The 21259-nt window shown below is 39.9% G+C and overlaps 1 protein-coding gene across 1 annotated transcript in view; it reads left to right on the forward strand.

Annotated features, from left to right (window-relative positions):
• The first annotated feature begins 1522 nt into the window (after nucleotides 1-1522).
• Nucleotides 1523-21259, forward strand: part of LOC139288489 (pleckstrin homology domain-containing family G member 4B-like) — a 35191-nt gene continuing 15454 nt past the window's right edge. The window contains exons 1-2 of the mRNA XM_070909792.1: nucleotides 1523-1816; nucleotides 21036-21233. Coding sequence (XP_070765893.1) covers nucleotides 1523-1816; nucleotides 21036-21233 — 492 coding nt within the window. The remainder of the gene's footprint in view (nucleotides 1817-21035; nucleotides 21234-21259) is intronic.

The following is a 21259-nucleotide window of genomic DNA, read 5'->3' on the forward strand; positions in this document are numbered from 1 at the left end:
GTGTTGTAGTAAAAAGTTCAATAAACTTGTAGAAAGGAGTTTTTTGAAGGGAATCATTTGGGTGTAAAGGATTGTTTGAATATCATGGATGATGTTTCACAAAAAAAGAGAGACAAGAGAAGTGTGGGGTGCAAGAAAAAGGCTGTCAGCTGAAAATGACTCCATCTAGTGGATGGTAAAGAAAGTATTGATGCAGTACAGATTTCAATAAGTAAAGAGACACTTAATTGCCTGACTGTCTCTCCTCAGCACATCTTCTCTGAGAGGAAACAGGTACCTTCAACTCAACCTTCAGATGGAATAAAAGTATACAAAGGGACTGCATCCATACAAAAGAAAATGTCCCCCAATACTCCTTTACAGAGTTTTCAACTCCATTTAGAGTTAAAGAGAAATGCTTCACTTTAAAATATCTATGCTTCAGTATAATATTAATTGTAACTCCAGTGAAAACTATGACTTGATAGCTATCAGTTACTGCTGGTGAGTTGCATGTATGTTGTTGTAACAACCTCTGACCTAAACAGGAAATGAATTTTCAAACGATGTTATGAAAGGGACCTTGGCCAAAAATTATACCATGAAAAGCAAGTTAGCCGTCGATGATCTGTGATGCTGGAACATAGAAATTAAATTAAGAACAAAATAAACTATGCACTGGCGTTTTACTATATCTTTTAAATCAATTGACAGTTTGTTTAACATTTCTCAAATTCTCATTCTGCAAAAGAACTTCCTTTGAGCCCTCTTATATTAAGCTGCTCTTCATCGTTCCCACGAGAAAGGAAGCAGTGATGTAAACAGCAGTGGCATGTGGAGCATCATCACACTGTAATGTGCGTGTGTGTGTGTGTGTGTGTGTGTGTGTGTGTGTGTGTGTGTGTGTGAGTGTGTGAGAGAGAGATGCTGCATGCCTTTACAGTAACACACATTAAAGAGATAATCTGGGATGGATCAGGAAATTTCATCACACTGTTACAATGTTATTGGGGAAATATTTCTGAATAGTGTGATAGAGAGCGAAGAAAAAAACTTACATTGCTGTGGTTTCTCAGACATACAGCTTCCGAACATGATATTACTGATTCTTCTCTCATGTTCACACAATCACATGAACCCACATTTAAATAAATTCAAGGTCAATCTGTCTGACTTTTATCTAAATTAATGTGTATATGTAAAACCTTTTAGCCTTTCCCTCTAAAGTTTAAATGATCAATTATTATCTTCTCTCCTTGTTCACTTTCTTTTAATATTTCACCCTACTTTTTAATGATATAAATATAGTTTAATTTGACACAGCAGAAAAGGAGGTCAATGCATGATCAATATTCAGATAAAGCACATATTAGAGTCATCTAGGGGGAAAGAAAAATATCCCTCCGAGTCCAGATTAAATTCTTAAATGGATTTTGTATTTTTTTCTGTGTGTGCATCAGAAGTTTAATATCAATCGATTGATTGAGTGATTGAGCCTTCTTACAGAATGATCTAGCATGATCCCAGGCTCAGTATCCTAGAAATGAGATCAGTCGTTTCTTTCACTTGGCACCCACCTTTCAAGCTGCCCATTGATTTCCACTCACTCGGCGCTCGTCTCCGCTGCGCGCTCCCGCGGCCCAGTGGATCAGACGCAGGAGACTCTGCACCAGTCGGACGCTGCACCGCCGATCTGAGCAACGACGGGGCTCGACAGGAGACCCTCCACGCCTCCAGGTGGACACACAGACGCCGACAGACGGAGCTTGAAGCCAGCGGTAGCAGCCAGCTTGCTCCTGCTGTGACTCCAGCACAGGCTGGACACGAGGAGCGACACGCAAGGTAGAGAGCAGCCACATTCATTAAGTGTGTCACGTGCTAATGATGATGGATGTGAGTCTGTAAAAGGGCACAATTTATCCTTTGTGTATTTTCTTTTCATCTTAAAATGTTTAACCACAGACGGAGTTGTTAAACTAATGCTTCAAAGAAAGGCTTTGTGTTTAAAGTTGGCACTTGGTGATAATTTGACTTGTCTCATGATGGTGTCAAACTGACACAGCACTGTCCAGTCGCACAGATTAAGATCTTGCTGCAGAACGAAATTGATTTGGATTAACAAGTCACAGTTTGGAGGATTCATAATGTCCTTTGTTGTCTGCAGGCTCTTTTACTTGCTAAGGGCCAAATGATGTGCGTAAATGTGCACACATCACTGTAGAAAAGAGGACTATAGTGTTTGTTTTGACAACAGTGCTGACACTGAGGCTCCACGAGCTTCCAGGGTTCAGTTCACACACACACACAGATGATTATAAATGCATGTACCTACTGCAGTAGATCCCAGATTATGAATGTCAAGTAGGATGTTCATCTAACTGAGCTGCAGGATAATCTTTGACATTATTTGACTTTAGTAATTATTTAAAAAATACAGCCAAATGTTATATTGGTACACCACACAACACTGTTATCATCAAGTCTGTATGCCAGAGGGTATCTTAATAATGACTAATTCATGTCTCATTTTCAAACACACGTCGGCACCCAGAGGATCTTGTTTCATTCCAATAAAATCAATATCGAGAGGATTAATTAATCCATGCAGATATCCTTTTAATCTGAAGCCGAGGAGGTGATAATCTTCCCAACTATTTGCTCTGCTGGCAGTCGGTTATATAAACTTTAAGAACTGATGATGTGATGACACACACACACACTCACACTTGCAAGACAGTGCGCTCAAGTGTCACTCGTCTGAATCAAAATTAGATTGAAGATTTGACTCTTCAAAGGGCTGATATGTGATATTCATCGTTGCATCTCGTGTTATTCCAGTTGGAGAGTTTCCTTACTAAATTAGATATTTCTGAAAAAGCCATTGACCTGCACTCTTATGCCTATGACTCTGCAAGCTGTTATTATTTTAGACTCAACTGCATGATTAATTGGATTGTTATCCACCTTTTTTCTCCTGCTGGATACACATGAGTTTGTAATGCTAACGCACTGTGGTTACTATGTTGTGAATATACAATACTTTTGGTTCGAGATGAAAGAAGATGATTTGCAAAAACACCAATATAACATTCAGCTTAGAAATTACTTATTTAAATTGGAGTTAAACCAATAGCAGTGGGAATATTTTCAATTTAATTTGTATTTTCGTTTTGTTGTACATAAATATCATAATAAATAAATCCCTTTGAAATTCAGGAGATAACTAGTCATGGAACAATTAGTCGATGAATGAATGAAATAACTGACAGAAGATTAATTAACGCCCATCAGTGAAGATTTGTTCATTGTTTCAGTCACATATAAGCTGAATTTCAGCTTCACAAATATAAAGAATTAATTTCATTCTTTTTAAGACATAATATCTAAATTGTAAATTGAATATGTTGCAGTTTTGGGCAGTTGTAAACACTCCGTATGCAATTTTAAGACTTCCCTTTGGGCTTTGGAGACTTGTGGTGGACGTTGCTCCTTATTTTTGATTTTGATTATAGGCTTAAACAATAAGTAGACAAAGTAATTGATAGAGTTATCAGTTGTGGGGAAAAAAATGTCAGCTGCAGCCCTAAACTGTTCTCTGTTATTCCAAACCTAATGTTCAATGTTCCTCCTGTGTGACCTGAACCCTTTGGCTTCACTCCTGTAGCCAGCTGTTACTGTCTGTCTGCGTGGCTGCGTCTTCTCTGCTGTGTGGGCGAGGTTATAAATAAGAGGCTGGAGGTTTTTGCGTGTGCATGTTGTTTAACCAGCTGCTGGGGACGTTTTGTTTGTCTACTCTGAGTGCAGGTGTACTTGCTGTCCTCTAGATGCTGTTCTCGGGCCTGGTTTAAAGGTCTGCCCCCACCCGGACAGCGCTTACCACCCTGCTTTTACCTCAAGGGTTTAAGTCTATTTGTGTTGAGTCACCATCACCTGTCTCCTGTGTTGTAGCTGTGTGTTTACGTCTTTTTTTCAAGTGTTTTGTTCAAAATCTGCTCAAAGTGTTCCTGTCGAATGACAAAATGTCTGTTTCCCCCTCCTATTTTAGCAACACAGTTTAATTGCGGAAACATGACTCATGTACTTTGATTGGTGATATATGGTATGAGTGATGTCATAGGGTTGTAGTTTGTCCTTTTTTCTGGGACGCCAGGGCTCAAGAATCATTAAGATGACCTCCAGAAATCTGATTTGAAAGTTTGGGAGTTAGTGACATTAGAAAATGTAGTGAGAATACTTACAGGGGAGAAAAAGTTTAAGAACCTATATTTATTTTTTGAAGTTTTTATGCCATTTCTGATCTTTGCACAGCCCCCTTTAAGATAGACTATAGCCTTTACATGTGCGTGCGTGCGTGCGTCTCCGTCTAGACAGAGAGGAGCATGGGAAAGTGGCCCTGACTTTCCAGGGCAGACCACCAGCAGTGACAGTCACATATAGATCTAAATATTGACAGCTTGATATCCACTCTATCGTGTGCAGTTCAGTATATGTCCAGTATAAGTCCAAACTCATCAAACATGCCTCCAGTACATGTTGTCACACCAATTTTTTCTAATTCTGATTCTGTCCAATCCCACAGAAGTGCCCAAAAGGGAGAGTGCCAGATGATTTTCAATTGAAAAATAATTCTGCTTCTTTCATAATGTTTCAGAAAGGCTATTGCCTCCCACTGGGAATCAGACAGGTAGAGTGTCGGTCGTCCACCACTCTGGTCCAGACCGAAATATAATTAACATCTACTGGATGGATTGCCATGAAAATATCTTTAGACATTCATGGTTTCCAGAGGATGAATCCTCCGACTTTATCTCTAGCACTGGCAGAGTGGGTTCCTAACAACTATTGGATGGTGTTTTCTAATTTGGCTTTTCATGTCTTTGGAGATACTCAGATTTTCCATCTAGAAAATTCATTAGGTCCAAATTTTAAGTTGTCCAAAATTCACTGGCAAAACAAATGCCATTCCCATCAGCCCCAGCTGTACTTTGTATATAAAAGCACCACTGTGCCTAAGTACAGTACTTAATACTACTCCTATCATGCCTGCCTGTCTATTATGTTTGTTAATCTGGCTACTGTAGGTGTCATATTTCAGTCAGACACGCACACACAGGCGCACACACCCTTTGTGAGAACAATATGTTTAAAAAAATACCAGCCAGCCACACGGAATGACCCAAACAGCTCATGGTGATTTATGACAGACAGGGTCAGCTCCAGAGGAGGCTGTGAGGGGTCACACAGTCAGTTGGATGGCCAAAATAGATGTCTCTCCTTTACTCCCCCACAGGGTCGATTCGTCTCTCGACCCAGAGCTGTCGGTGTAAAGAGAGTGTTGAGTCTCGCAGCCTGGATCTCCTGGGTTAGTCTGTTGAAAGACTGTTTGAGTTTTTCTGTTGCTCACTGTTGTGCCCATACTGGGTTTAGCATTGGTGTGGTATAATATTAGCACCCAATGGAATACTGAGCAGTTTTGTATGTCACATGGGTGTCACGGCCATAATGATGGCATTCCTGCCACTCCTGTCTGCACTTTTGCAAAGTGGGTCAATATGTGTATAGGTTCTTCACCAGCATGCTTATGGTGTTGCTGCAGCAAACTGGAGTTGGATTTATTTGTTTGGAGCAAGAAAATTCACCTTAATGCAACAGCATGGAGTCCTAATGGAGGTGAGTGGGTCGAATAGGTCGTGTCCATCACAGCTGTGTGTTGAAGAGTTCAGACACCTCTCAGTCAAGGTAAACACAACCCAAAATATAAGTTTAGAATTACAACAAAGACACAAAAATAGAAACAGGAAGCAAGCTATTGAGATCTCAGCTTATTGACCTGTAGCATAGACTGTATATAAAGATGGACGACGCGTCTCCACTTCCTCCCACTGTAAAAAAAATTAAGCCAAAATATCCCGGATACGGACGCTGCAATCTTGCACTGGTGAGCCAGAGTCTGCGTAGTAGTGATTGTTGATTGGAGCCGCGGTGCAAGGTCCCGCCCATACACCCGCCTGACCTAATCGCGAGCACGCCACAGTCAATCTCAGCTGTCAATCATGACGTTTCATCCTGTTTTTCTAGCATCAAATAACGAATTAAAACCAAACTTATCAGAAAAACGAACGCTTGAACAAACATCAGAGTGATAAGAACTACTTAAAATGACAGAAACAATCTTCGTAAAAAATGTATTTGATGTGTACTTTGATTTTTTAGTTTGGCCCATGTCCCATCCGCTAACATGGAGGGGGTGTGGCTTATGACCTGTACTGCAGCCAGCCACCAGGGGGCGATCAAGATGTTTTGGCTTCACTTTTGGGGAGCTGTCATGTCCATCTTTATATACAGTCCCTGTGGAAAGAAATTTAAACTTTGACCTCCACACATAGATCATTTTTGGAGCCAGCATCTAGTGGTTATTACTGGTACTGCATCTTAAGGCACTTGCACATTGGATTGACTTTGGAAGGACCAGCTGTGGTTGCTGCTAGTGGATACAAGTGCACTTCTGGAGCAGAAAAACCATAGGCTTGTTTGCCAGTTTGTCCCTTGTCCACTGACCACTGATTACAGATCAAGAGACACATAAACAGTATTTTTCAGTTTGAGTTAGAGCCAAATTCTTTTGAAATCTTGTCTTTTCTCCTGTGCAGATGGTTTGACAATCACTGCACCAGGTTACTGATTTGAGCTTTCAGCTTTACTGAGATGTCGCCATACCAGGCAGTAATCCCATTTCTAATTATGCTGTCCAGCAGAACCGTAACAAGAGCTTTTGCTCAACACTGTATGCCATACATCTGGGCAGAAACAAAGCCGCGTTTAGGTCGCAGCTGTTTTAAGATTCGAAAATATCCTAAGGCCATTTTTCAGGGAAAATGCATAACTCACAAATTTATCAATGAACTAATTGTTGCAGCTTTCTCTCTAGGTTATATATTATTATAATATACTGTAACACCCTGAGAGGGGCGTTACTTTCTAATGAATGATTTTACTTTTGATGCTGTAAGTACATTTTGCTGATAATATTTCCATACTTTTACTTAAGTAAAGTTTTGAATGCATCTCTCTTACTTGTATTGGAGTATATTTACAGTCTAGTATTTTAGTGCTTTGTTGTAAGTAAAATATCTACGGAATGCCAACTTCACTTGTACAGTAAACCTTTTCACACAATCTGAGTGATATTTACCAAACGTAGTAACATAGAGGAGTGCTGTTTCAGTTGTGTGAAGAAATCCAATGCAGCATCACCTACTTTCAAAAATGTACTTAATTCAGTAGCTGCTTGTATGGGATTCAAGCTCATGAAAACATGCCTGTTATTTTGTTCACCACCAGAAACATGCCTGAATCCCAAAGACTCCATAAAAAAAGTTTAAGAAACACTGAAGCGCGCCAATTGCTCATGAAACTGTCAATTATATGAACTTCCTGCTCTGATTCCCGCTCGCTGGCTGGAAATTTATCCCCAGCTATGTTAACTGCTCTACAGAATGGTAATGAGGTGCTAGCTGCCGATGCCGGAGTTTGGGACGATGCATGCTTGAAGTGCTGAGGATGCTGGAGGCAAAAATAGAAGGCCAAGGCTTGAGGTGCGTTTGTTTCCATCACTGGACGGGATTAGCAGCTTCTAAACACTCAGTTTCATTAAGGCTATTGTAACAAAGTATACCGACTCATGAACCCGCACACACACACACACCTTTTTAAATGCGCTCTGACACTGTCCAACATTGACGCTGCTTCCAAACACAGTAAAGCCGGTGTTACATTCAGAGCGGCAGGCGTGTTTTATTGGCTGTTTTTATGTGTCTGGAGCTGTTAATGTTGACATTCACAGTGAAGATAAATCTGACAGGGAGGACCGCAGATACAAAGCAAATACTACCTGCAAATACTTTTTATGGTATGTTTTATCTTATGTGAGGTGTCAGACAATGAACCTTGAAAATCCAGGCTGCATTTTTCCAAGCTTTGTATAAACTATACGGTTTAAGTCTGTCTGCTAAGTGAATAAATAAGTGTGAACGATTTAAATCAGGTGAACATCTGCTGAGACTATGCTCAAGTGTCAAGATGATCACATGACGCCTCTTGAAACTCCAGTTTAACGTTAATCATATTAACATATATTAAGAGTAAGTATTATTGATTATGTGTGATTCAGCGATTGCATTATCTATTTATCACTTTGAATTTATTTAGAAACTACTTTGATAGATAGTTTAGGAGATGTTTGGTTTTCTGTCTGAAGAAAGACCGACGAGGGATGTGTTTGTCTGTTCAGGTGTGTGAAAAGTTCATGTTGATGTCTGACTGAAGGAGAGAACTGTCAGTCATGTATTGTCAGTCTGCCTGAAAGTACATCTGTCTCAAGCTAATTCTTCTCTGGCCTGTCCAGATGAGGGCAGCCTCTAATGATTATTTTCATTATTGATTAATTGATATTTTGTGGCCTATGAAATGTCCAAAATTGTGAAAATCTGCATCACAATTTCCTAAAGTGCAAGGTGAATTAAAATGCTTTGACAAATCAATACCTATAATATAAAATATAAAAATATAAAAACCTAAAGAGATATGTATATATATATATACATGCATATATTATTATTATTTTGAATGATATTTTATGGTTATTAGATAGCTGGCTGTGGAGAGTTTTTTTTTTTTAACTGATTAAATTTCCTAGTACATTAATCCTAATTGTTTAGCTCCAGTCAAGACCACAATAAGAGAAGCTAAATTAAGGATAAATTGAGGATATGTGGATATTAATATACAACAACAACATGAGAAAGCAACATACAATAGTGATTTCATTTTTATGTCAGCAGTGATCCTCGTCTGAACCTCACATAGCTTATGTCCACCCTGTATGAGTGTGTGTCACAGTGTGTCATCCTCTGCAAGGGTGAGTTGTTAAGTTTCTAAGGACACACAAACACACACACACACAACTTTGTGGATTAATTTTTGTTCAGCATTTATTTTTAACCAGACAAGCCGGTTCTGGCTGATTGTAATTCACAATGACGACCTGACAAAGAAGCAAAGGAGGAGGGGCAGAGATTTGGGATTAAGTAAAATGTCCTGTTTATAATATGTATGAGTGAAATGGAGAGAGAGAGAGAGAGAGACGGAGAGATGAGGACAAGGGCGACAAGGCCTTGGCTGCGACCAGTTGAATCAACAGCTTCTCTCCTCTGGCTAGGACACGCTCGCTCTGCTCAAGCCTAATACCACAGACATGCTGTCCCACACACACACACACACACACACACGCTGTCTCTCTCATCCCCCTCCCTGCCGCCTTTTCTTCCTGTTCTCCCTCTCTCTCTCTTTCTGTGTCCCTTTGTGACTTTTGCACATTTGCCTTATCACCCAGTAGAGTCAGTGCATTAACAGAGCCTGGAGGAGGACCAGAGAGAGAGAGAGCCAGAGAGGGAGTGAGATGAGGGGAGGAACATGAGGAAAACAATGATCGCTCCAGTGTATGGCCAAAACATCAACACACATGTTTGTCCTCGGGCTTGTACTCAACTGCAGAAGTAGAGGCAGAGGGCACGCTACTCTCAGATGCATTATGATGAATAAGTTGTTGTGTTGCCGGGCAAGAAACAGCTGATATCTCCTTCTATTCTTATTGGTGCATCACACCAGTAATTGCATGTACACAATTAGGGCTAGGCATCGTTTAAATATGAAGATATGAGACCCTAGTTTCAGTATTGTTTCATTAGTGCTGAAACAATTAGTTAATTGATCAGTTAGTCCACTGACAAAATGTTGTCAAAGCCATTTTTCAAGCTAAAATACCAAAAATAGGATTTGCAGCTCTGTTTTATATAACCAGAAATTGAATATCTTTGGGTTTTGTACGGTTGGTCACACAAAACAAACTAACTGAAGACTACACCTTGGGCTCTGGGATCTTATGATGGCTATGTTTCACTATTTTCATTGTATAAACTAAAAAACACATTAATTAATTGTAAACATAATGGACAGATTAATTGACAATTATTGTTAGTTACTGCACCAATACCGAAACAATACTTACTTAGTTTCAATGCCTTTATTTCGGGGTTTTTTTTTACAGAAATTTTAACAGCATTAAGCCAAGATTCTCAAATGTTAAATGCTGAGAACACAAGCAACCATGAAATGACTTTATCGTACTTAACTAAATATTACACAGTATTATCCTGAAATTAGCACAACTGATTGTAAGTATATCCCCATTCCATGCTACATGCTAATTCTAACCCTATTTGAAGGACGTCAGTTTGTATACTACGTTTGCTTGATTTTTAAGTGTGTTGTTGATGGACATTGTTCTCCCACAATGCAATGCAGAAATAAAACAGAGGAGTTACAGTACTCACAGCTGCAGTACATTAAAACAAATTGCAGATGGTGGTGAGAAAACACACACACACACACATATAAAAAGTGTTACATTTTTAGAGAGAGAATTGTCTGTTTGTGGTTTCTTTGGAGTGGCTTCCACAGTTGAAGCACATGGATTTCTGATATGCTAGCTGCAAAAATTGTTACTTATTAACTTAATGAGGTGATAAATTGTCAGTGTTGTGTTTACAGCTTGTTTCTGCTGCCCCCCAGTGGCCAAGAAATTCAGGTGGGTTGCAGGTTTAAAAATCTGATGAAGCATTCAGTGCAGATTTTTCTGTACATGACAGTTGTTAATACTCCATACATTTCAGTTGATACTCAAAAAGTATTGAGGTTCAAAACATCAAAACAACAATAACTTCAAACTTTACTCAGGATAAAGGTCTTCAGGTCTTCATGACAAATATGATAAAGTAGTGTAGCCATTCCACTGTACGGTGAGTGCTTCTTCAGATGTTTTTATTATGTTTGCGTTGTACCTTCACCTGATATATTTTTTTATTATATACTCTATCTTTGTTTCCTCCAGGACAGATCATTCTCCTCTCTTATCTTCTCCTGCTCTTTTCACTTTTTGCTTGTTGCCATTGTCAGATCCCTTCTCTGTTTGTCCTCACGATGGTCTTGTGACAGGAAGAATGGAGCAGTGGTGGTTGGTGGTTTTGCTGCCACAGTAACAGCATTGAGAGCATCAAACAATTTGTAACTGTGCCGCTTTAGCTTTGATCCTTTTAGCCGGTTTGTTGTCCCTCTGGGAGGCTGACTGATTCCCTCCTGATTTGAAAGACTAGTGAAATGAAAAGTGTTTGTTTTTAATTCTTGGTCTTGACCTAATACCTGCCACTAAACAATATATTGTGTTAAGAGTGGTTTAGCACAAGTAAAGTAAAATTAAGGACGTCAATAGAATATCAGAGTATATGATTTTCTCTATTTGATATTTACATAATGTCATTTATGACCAGTCTGTATTAATCCTCTGAACAATTGTAATTTCCCAAAAGCTGTACAGAAAGTTCCTTCACTGTCCCATTTTGGATCTTAATCAGTTCTCTTTCTACAGTATTTGTCTGTATCTGCCACTCCATTAACATGAATGGATATTGTATTGTTAACAGTGTACAATTGTTGACTTTCAATTCATGCCTCCAGTTTATTTTTACTCTCACCTCTACCAAGCCAGTGTGGAAATTTCAACTGTTCTTGAAAATCAAAAGTAAATGGATTTATTTGGCACCAGTGAAGATGGGCAGCATTTCTTTTGATAAGCTTTAATAATGTGTGGTTCAATTGTTTGTGTTTTCAACTAAGATACACAAATATATGTTGTTGTCAGTTTTAAGAGTCAAGTGAAAGGAAAACTTAGATTAGCTGCCTAATTACAGTCACCTCTATCCTCCTCTTCATCTCCCTTCAATCTGACACCAACACACATGCAAACTTGTTTTTGCTGCTTTTGTCACAGGACATTATAACAACTTACACAAATCGCCTGGTGCCTAATTGTAACCATAAGCACTACATGCTGAACCTCAACCCTAACCCTAAAATGTATTGGGGACCAGCTTTTTGTCTCCGGGTTAGGATTCATAATGTGACAGTTTGATCAGATTTATATCCCCACAAGTAATAAAAGCACACACACACACACACACTGTGAATTGGTGTATCACTTTGTGTTGGCTGGCAAAGGCTTTTTGGTATCAAGGATCATGTTCCTTGTTGGCATTATAGGTTAATTATGACCATGTTACTGAGCCTCTGTGTGTGTGTGCATAGTGTAAGAAGATGCCACAGAGAAAAACCTAAGAATTTGCCATGCATGTTCTTGGATTTACTGCGAGTCTCTCTCTCTCTCTCTCTCTCTCTCTCTCTCTCTCTCTCTCTCTCTCTCTCTCTCTCTCTCTCTCTCTCTCTCACGCTGCCCCTCTCAGACAAACACAGCACCCGGCACTCGAGGTGCTGCTGTGAGAGGGAGAGAGCAAACACAGAGTGGCAGAAAGCAGAGAGAGAGCACGGTAAATCGGAGACGCACCGGCCGGAGAGGGAACAAGACAAATCAAAGACTAAGTGCGGCTCAGCTGAGGGCTTGACGAATGCTCATCCGGCTGGCTTAAGGTTATCCTCACTCACTCAGCTGTGAACGAGCGTCTTAGAAGAATGGATTTCATTTTGGTCCAGCAGCCACCGAGCAGGAGCAGCAGCTCTGTAGATTATTATCTCTCCTTTTGGATTATTTGACAGCATGCAGAAAGGAAGATGGTAATGTAACAATCTGCTCTGTTTACTTCCATGCTGTTCTGTTTTTGTTCAGAGTGAACACAGGATTTTGTCTTTTTCTTTTGGGTTATTTGCTATAACTGTCACCCTTGAATCATGATTTAACTTTAAACTGACCTCAGAGTTTAACATGTACTCACTGAAAATGTGTAGTTATAAAGTAACATTGCAGAAGTGCATCTTAAGTATTTTACTCACCCTGGCTGTTCTGGACTTCTGTCAAATCCTTGAGCATGTATTCATATGACAGTATTATACCAACCTGTCTAAAGGTGTTGGATGTCCTGTGGAGTTTCTGCTTCCTGGCGCTCAACTCATAATCCATCATCTTCCTGTCATACGCCTCTCTGTAAGATGACAGCAGAGGGTGAGGTGCTTTATGTTACTCCGACTTTAGAAGGTGACTTGAAAGTCTTGAATAACATCTTTAGTGTTGAAACAACAAAGCTGATTAATGGATTAGTCTATCCACAGAAAATGAATTAACAATTTTGATAGATGATCATTTTTCATTTGTAAAGCAAAAAGGCTGAACATTAGCTGATTCAAGATGCTCAAACGTGAGGATTCACTGCTGTTCTCTGTTTTATATCTTTTGTACATTGAATATCTTTGCGTTTTGAACTGTGAGTCAGGCAAAGCAAGTAATTTGAGGACATCACATTGCACTGTAATGGGTATTTTGCGCTATTTTCTGACATTTTATAGACTAAATGGTAAATCAATTAATTGAAAACAGCCCTGAACATCTTATAATACACCCCTTACCTCTTGTAACACATTAAATGATTCGTTCATGTAGAATTTCCTTTTAACATTAAGACATGACAGTTACAGGACTGTCTCCTTTTTTAAATATTACTTCAGTGATTATGTATTATATCCTGACAAGAAGCCCTTTATGTTGAACATGCATGTACTCTGACCGGGTGCAACATACAGAATAGCTCCAATAGCTTGCGCTGGCTGCTGCTCTCTCCTGGAGTGTTTTGACTCAAGGTGAAGGTCTCAGGTTACAGAGCTTTAAGGCAGATTTCACAAACCAGCCACTGTATCTGCCTCCTTCCTGGATCCCCATTTACTGGCATGCGAGTCATGCAGGAGCTAGAATAGATCTGGTGTGAAGAAACCATCCTACAGCCTCATTATGGCCTGTTTGGAATCTCAGCCTGCATGTGCTGATGATTTTCTATGTGTTGTTACACCTACCTCAGCTACAGAGAGGGTGGGCCCAGTTGTACATAAAGTAGATTTAGTTTGGCACTCACTGACTGGGAGGATGTTATGTAGGGAGCTGAATTTTAAAATGCCCGCCCAGCTCTCCTGTAGGTTTGATTTGGCAGGAAACTGTGTGTGTGTGTGTGTGTGTGTGTGTGTGTGTGTGTGTGTGTGTGTGTGCCGCTGTGATTTTCCCGCCCTGTTTCCTGCATATTTGCCATGTCGTTGAGTCCATTAACCTGACTATTCCTGTTTTGGGAGTGACCTCAATGTTTGGGTATTTGTTCCTGTGTTGACCAGGTTACACAGAGCATCCTTTTTCTCTCAGCAGAAAGACGTCTTGTCCCGTCCCGGTGATTCAATGGAAATACACAACAGTCAGCTCAACAGCTCTGTTTGCAAACCTACAAATCATCACCTCGCCTTTACCTTCAGCCCGCTCGTTTATGTCGCTTTGGCTAGGAGTCTGTGTTCAGAGTACGCGTGTCCGATGATACAGGGAACTTTTCAGTGACAGTAGCTTCGAGTTGACGCGTTGGCTCTGAGGCAGCTGTTTAAAGTGTTTAACTCTGATGGGTGTGGACAACTGCAAAGTGCTCATTTTTACTCTCCGAGCAAAACACACACTGATCATTTTCCTGCCTAGTTTTGAGATTCAGTGCATCAAAGGTTTTCTAATAGTCTTTTTCAGCCAAGGTTTTTGCGGAGCTACACATCATATGAATTCACTCAAACATCAGATAAAGCTTTATATGACATATGAAGTCCCAATTAGTGTAATAATAAATGGATGTATATGTGCACAATTTTAGGGTTCAACATGATATATTTAAAAGATTTGGCGTCATACATTTTGATCTAGGTCTGATGATTCCATGACTGAGTGTAGTTCATCTGTGTTTTCGCCTGTTTTTCCTGTATCTAAGTGATCGTTTCTGGTTGTTTGTTATGAAATCTGCCGGTGTGAGTTACATTAAGCACAGCTGTGGGCTAATTACAGATGAGTGTGTCAGTGAAAGCTAAGCCACACTTTGATATAATAACACGCCTCGCGTGCGCACACGCACACACACACACACACACACACACACACACACACACACACACAGCGCAGACACGTCAACTTGCTCATGATGAGTTTAAAGACATGCTCAAAGTCTTGGCTCATTCATAAACCCCTGACGTGTATTTAATGACTTAAACACAGGCCTCGCTGCCTCGTGACTGCTACTTTACAGCCACCTTCAAACCGTCCTGCTGATCGAGGCTGTCATGATTAGTGTTTGCCTTCCGCAAGCTCCGATTTGCTGATCCCTGTGAAGCTACTAAATATACCGTCTGGTGCCTCAGTGGTCATGTACAGTAACTCTACTCAGCCTGTGTTTATGTCCGACCTCGGTATAATGTGGTTTGTGCTTGGGTGTCACCGGGAGTGTGGAGGTAGAGAGCCACAAGATGTTGCCCTCAGAAAAAGAAATGGATAAAGAGAAAAAAAACTTGAGACTCTCTTTGTACCTTTTAGTCTAAAGGTGCAGCTTTTAAACTAAAAGGTACAACGTTGTATCTGTTAGGTACATCCATTTACTCCAAAATAGTAAGGCCCCCATGACACAAGACAGAATTTGTTACCTTTTCTCTGAGTAATCTCTTTTCATGTCGCAGATTTCCAAAGCTGTAAATAGCCTGGAAGAGTAAATAATTTACACAAAAAATGCTCAAAGGAGACACCACATGTTTTCTGGCAACCTGAAAAGGTCTGATATGGTGTGTGTTTTCATCTCAAATCTCTGTTTGGGACGTTGCTCAAGGCAGCAACAATCTAGGGAGACAATAAACTAGCATTAAGCATCCAAAGATTTGGTTCCAATATATGACATTTATTGTCAAAGCAAAGACATGCTCTTCTAATGTAATCCGATTTATGCTTATTTATCAAGTCAAATTATAATATTTTGTATAGTGACTGAACAAAAAACGTAGAATAAAGGTAATTTGAGGATAACAATTAAATGAAATAAAAAATATATATATTTAAAACACTGAAGGATAAACTCCTTGAGATGAACCATCTCCTTTTGAAATTGGCCCTTAGACACAAAAGATTTTACATAATCAAATACATAGTAAAGATATTGTCTTCATGGTGCTAATCACGTATGTAAATTAGTTTGTAGTTGCTGAAAATAATGCTTGAGGTTTGATTTACACATTTGTGGATTCATGACATCCTCCTCCTTAACTATTAAAGAATCTCAACTTTTATAGGCATCTATCTGTTTTAACAAGGAGACTCTTCATCACCGTAGTTTTTGTCTGGTGTGAGGTAATTCTGTGCTCTATCAATTGTTCTGTGGTTTGTCATTGCTCAACTTCTGCGTCATCGCTAATCTGTTTACTGCACAATTGAATTTTCTTCCAAATGACAAAATTGTTCAGATTGTCTGTCACTGTTGGTGTTTCCTGGTCAGATCACGTGTCCTGAGAGCTGCTGTCATTCAGAAAGTTGTCATTTTCAGTGAATGGCTCCACAGAGCAGCAGGCTGGAAACAGCAGTTCTTCAGGGTGCTGTGACGCAGATGTTAGTGCGGGTGTCCTTCCTGCTGGAGATGCAAAAAGTCTCTGTATGATGTTTTTTTTGTTGTTGTTTTTGAAGTCTTACATGGAGTGTTAAAATCCAACAAAGTGCAAAACAAGAAAGATTTGAAACAATGGAATATGCCACGAGGAAAATTACCAAAATACTTTCACACAAAGCTTTAAAAATGCTTTATAATAGGGAAAATAATCTGCACTCACATAATGTAATCAGTCTCTTTTGATCAAAACCTGCCTCTCTTGTTAGTCGGCCACATACTGTCTAGAAAAATAGATGACATAGATGGAGTTCAATGGCTTTTTAAGTATAAAGTATTAGTCAGTTGGGAAATGCAGACCAGTAGCAAACTCCTGAATGTAGCAGAGATCTCGTTTATTTCAGAGCACTTTTTGGGTCCTGTCATTTTGTTTTGCAGTGGGTGGATCTACAATTCTACAATTCTACTCTAGTCTCTACTCCCTACTTGGTGGGAAGTCATAGCAGTCAAGCAGTTCAGGCTTGGCTAAAATTGTTTTGTATCTGACATTTGAGTCAGATACAAATCAACAGGAATTTCAGAGGTGGGATACAGAAGAGTAGTCGGTAGGAATATAGCTGTTGCTTGTCATTTGGCCAAAATGCATCCTCCATGACTTCTCACTGACTCAGCATCTGAAAATGACCCACCAGTACTAAATGTTCCAGGTGGTTAAAAGTCACATTAAGGAGCTTTCATACTTCCTCTGATTTGTCTTCTAATGAGGCACAGCAGGAGGAAAGTCTTCTCCAAACAGTAGGCCTAACAGGATTTAAATCATGTGTTAAGTGCTACAGGATAAGAAATGTCCCTGTGTTGGCTACTAGGTTTGAGTTGTACAATAAATAACTGTGTCACTGTAGGCATGATTAACTGAGCTGTGAGGCTTAAGTCTCCTGAATGTGATTAAAAGGATACCTGTAAGCTGATTAATCTTCACGTTCAAAAGAAAGAACACTGGCTGTGAAAGAAATACTGCCAAAAATGCTTTGTGTGTCACAGCCAGTGTGATCTCTTACATGAATATATCGCTGTTATATCCATCTGAAGTGATGTGAAACATTAAACAGGGTGCATTTGCCACGACAGGATACACAGGTCACACCTGCTGATTTACATCGTTTTAACCGGTGTAGCTTCATTATTTTAATGAAGTAGAAAGTGCCCAGAACGCTCATACATTTGTTAAGGTGGTTTTCATGTCCAGTTGGGATGAGAGAACTACTTCCGGTACATAAATCTATGTCTGTCCCTCAGATCTTCTATGTGTGGACGGCAGGAAAACCATTTTAAGTAGTTTGTGTAATCCAGTGGAGAATCTGTGTACATCAGCTCCTTTTTTTTTATTACGATGAAAAGCCACAGACGTAAACACAGGAAATGGATTCTTTTTGTGCTTATTTAGAGGCAGTATCAGTGTCTGTAGAGGCTTTGAAGTTTGGCCAAATCACGTCAGTTGTGTTTATTGTGCTTCACATATTTCTCAGGCATTTTGTATACATATTATTACACAAACTGAATATTTGTAAGGATACTTCATTGGACTGGAATGACAAGTAAAGACAAAACGAATTCGCTATTGAAGTTAATGTAAAAATCATGAAAACTGCCAATATTTTTCCAGTTTATTCGTTTTTCTGTTGCTAAACTTTTTAAAACAGTGAATTCAGGATCAAGTTTCTCTCTTATAAATACAATGTGAAGTTTGTCCACATTTTTCGCCAGGACTGAAATGTCATCACCTCTCCCTCTCCCTACATTTCCTGTCACTCTCTACCAGATACTATCAAATGAAAAAAGCAAAATGCCCAAAAAACATCATATCACAGTTGAAGACATACTGTATCAGACTATTAATCTCACCATGCATGCTTTTCTGTTTTTTCATTGTTAAATATTTTGTTCTTGTCCAGGCAGGAACTTGCTTGACATCGGGAATGTGCAAAGACTATTTCTGTGTCATAATGATACTGGACAGAGGTATTCAAACTGTCCTCAGCTCCAGCACTGGGACATCTTATCCACAGTAATGTAAGCATCGCCATTTCTTTCAGTGGCTGGGTGAGACAGATCTGGGTGTTTATAGAGCCTGGGCAGAAAGACAGGTCCATACAGCCCAGTCATACACCACAGACACACAAATAAACACATAAATAATGCATTTCATAAAGCATTTCATTTGCCAGTCAGCCTTTACATATATTCTTGTAAGCAGACACACAGTGACTGGTAATGTGTCTCGCTTCTCACTGCTGACTCATGTTACCAGCAGTGTTAATACACTCCAAGTTAGATTTCACTCTCATCTTGTGAGCACTATGCATGTTTATTCATTTATCACCGTTGCCAGGGGAACCAACCCAACATCACTGTTTAGTTTTCTTCTTAAGGTGACATTCATTTTATTTTCTGCATCTTATTTCCTGCCCTTTGCCAATAATCCCAGACTGACAACTGCGAGAAAACACTGAAGCTCACTGACTTTATTTAAGAGTTGATGCAGCAGGTGCTCATTGTCTTTAGGATGGGAAAGCATTTCATTTAAATCCCATGAGCTGTGAACTGAATTTGCTTACAGTACATATTATGAGCCTGCAACCATCCTCCTTCTCCTCTCATTTGATAACCGCCACCATTGCTTCCGTTATCATCCTCCTCCTCCTTCTCCTTCATGTTATCACAATGACCATCACTGCATTTTGTCCCAGCGGGGCGTGGTAGGACTGACCAGAAAGCTCTGAGTCACCAGGGTTGTTTCTGGAGCTGTGGGGGCTGCGGACTGGCTGAGAGTCAAGCATTTTTAGATCGCAATCTAAGGGGATAAGACAGAGAGGGTGGATGACCATTGTTGCTTGAGAGAAAAAAATGAGAACAGGCAGAAGCAGATATATAAGAAACAACAAACGTAGGAAAGACAATTCAGTGAGAAAGTCCACTTAGAGTGCATAGAGTGCAGATCCTGCCAGACTTGAGGCCTTTTGAAGGCCAAGAGTGCTGATTTGTTTCTTTTCAAAGGTGCAGAGAAGGAGATGCACAGCAGATAACAGAGCTGCAGAGACAGTGAGCTAGTGTTAGTCTGAGGGGACATAATTCATCACACCCTAACACACCCTTGTCTAACACACCCTCTGCCTACATCGACATGTCTGTTGTTCTTCATCACCACAGCTGGGAACGCTTGAGTTCAGTGGAAAGATTTTAACGAACAGGTATGAGACTGGTATCGATCCGTCAATGTCAGACTATTCCTTTAACCTAAATGATTCATTCTACTCAAGACTGGAAGATTTTTAAAACTAAGAATTATTTCCACATGTCTTGTTCTGTTTCTTGCTCCTACATTGACATTGATGTAATCTAATACAGTAAATGACACTGAACACATGCCTGGAGGGAGCAATGTTCACACATCACCCTTCCTGATGCCATATATCTCCCCACAGAGCCTCAGCCATGCTTGTATATACAATAACCACCGAGGTCTGTTGCAGTGGCCTTTGCTGGGCTAAATAAAGCAGGGCCTAAAAGTGGGTAGCAGGGACATGAGTTCAGGTCAAAGGGAATGTGAAACCCTAAACCAGGAGGCTAGCTAGCCTTGAGGCCGGCCATCGCACGCTGTGTTTACTTGGATGTTTTCTGTCAGGCTGGCTGACTATATGTTTAATGAGGTGAGGGTGTTTGTGTTTGTGTAGCTAATCTCTCAGCAGGTCACGAGATTGAGGGCAAGGCCTGTGTAATTTACTGTGAGACGCCAGTGAGATGAAAGCCACTGACTCCAGGTTTCCTTTCCTTGCATTACTGTACATTACAGGAGCTTTAAGTAATATATTCTTTTACTCACTTCTATAGTTAACATCAATGATAGAGTTAAAATTTCAATAGAGGAGACGTGGTAAATGTATCCATTGATTGCCAGAAAATTAATACATCCTTTTAATCGGTTTGTCATCATTTTTCAAGCAAAAAAAAAGGTTGGTTCCATCCTCTCAAATGTGAGGATTTGTGGCTTTTCTCTGTTTGATATCCTTGCGAATGAAATATCTCATGGTTTTGGACTGTTGGTCTGACAAAACAAGCAATGTAAAAAATTCTGATGGACATTTTTCACCTCTTTCAGACATTTTAGTTACCGATTGATTAATCGAAAAAGTAATATGAGATGAAATGATGAGAAAAATAGTTGTTAGTTGCAGCCCTGGCAGAGATTCAACATGAATAATTCAATCAAAAGGCATAGACGTTTCATCCTATAAGCAAACTACTGAAGTCATAGTTGTGCTTCATCATCATTTGCTTCTTAAATTAAGAATAAAATATATGATTGCAGTGGCTTGTTTATATCAAGAATGTGAAAGTCACAAATTGCATCTCATGGCAAGGTATTCTTGAAAGGTTTAAATTTGAGAGGTTCCATTTGGACTAAGTTGACTTCCAAGTAGTGCATGTCCATATACTATCACTCAAAGACCGTGGCCTGCCTACCTTGTTAACTGATGAACAAAGCTTTTATTTGTCTTGTGTCTTCAGAACCTTAATTCTCTGGAGGGCTCCATCCAGAACCTGCTGTCGGTGCTGTACCCGCCCTTCGAGGCCACCGCCCCCACTCTTCTCAGCCAGCTCTTCGACATCATTGATAGCCGTTATCAGGGAGATGCCCTGCGGTGCCTGCTGGACTTTCTGGTCCCAGCCAAGCACATCTTAGACACTGTACAGCAGGCTGCATGTGTAAGTCACCATCTTTTACACCACAG

Source organism: Enoplosus armatus, chromosome 8, assembly GCF_043641665.1.
Source record: "Enoplosus armatus isolate fEnoArm2 chromosome 8, fEnoArm2.hap1, whole genome shotgun sequence".
Classification (NCBI taxonomy): Eukaryota; Metazoa; Chordata; class Actinopteri; order Centrarchiformes; family Enoplosidae; genus Enoplosus; species Enoplosus armatus.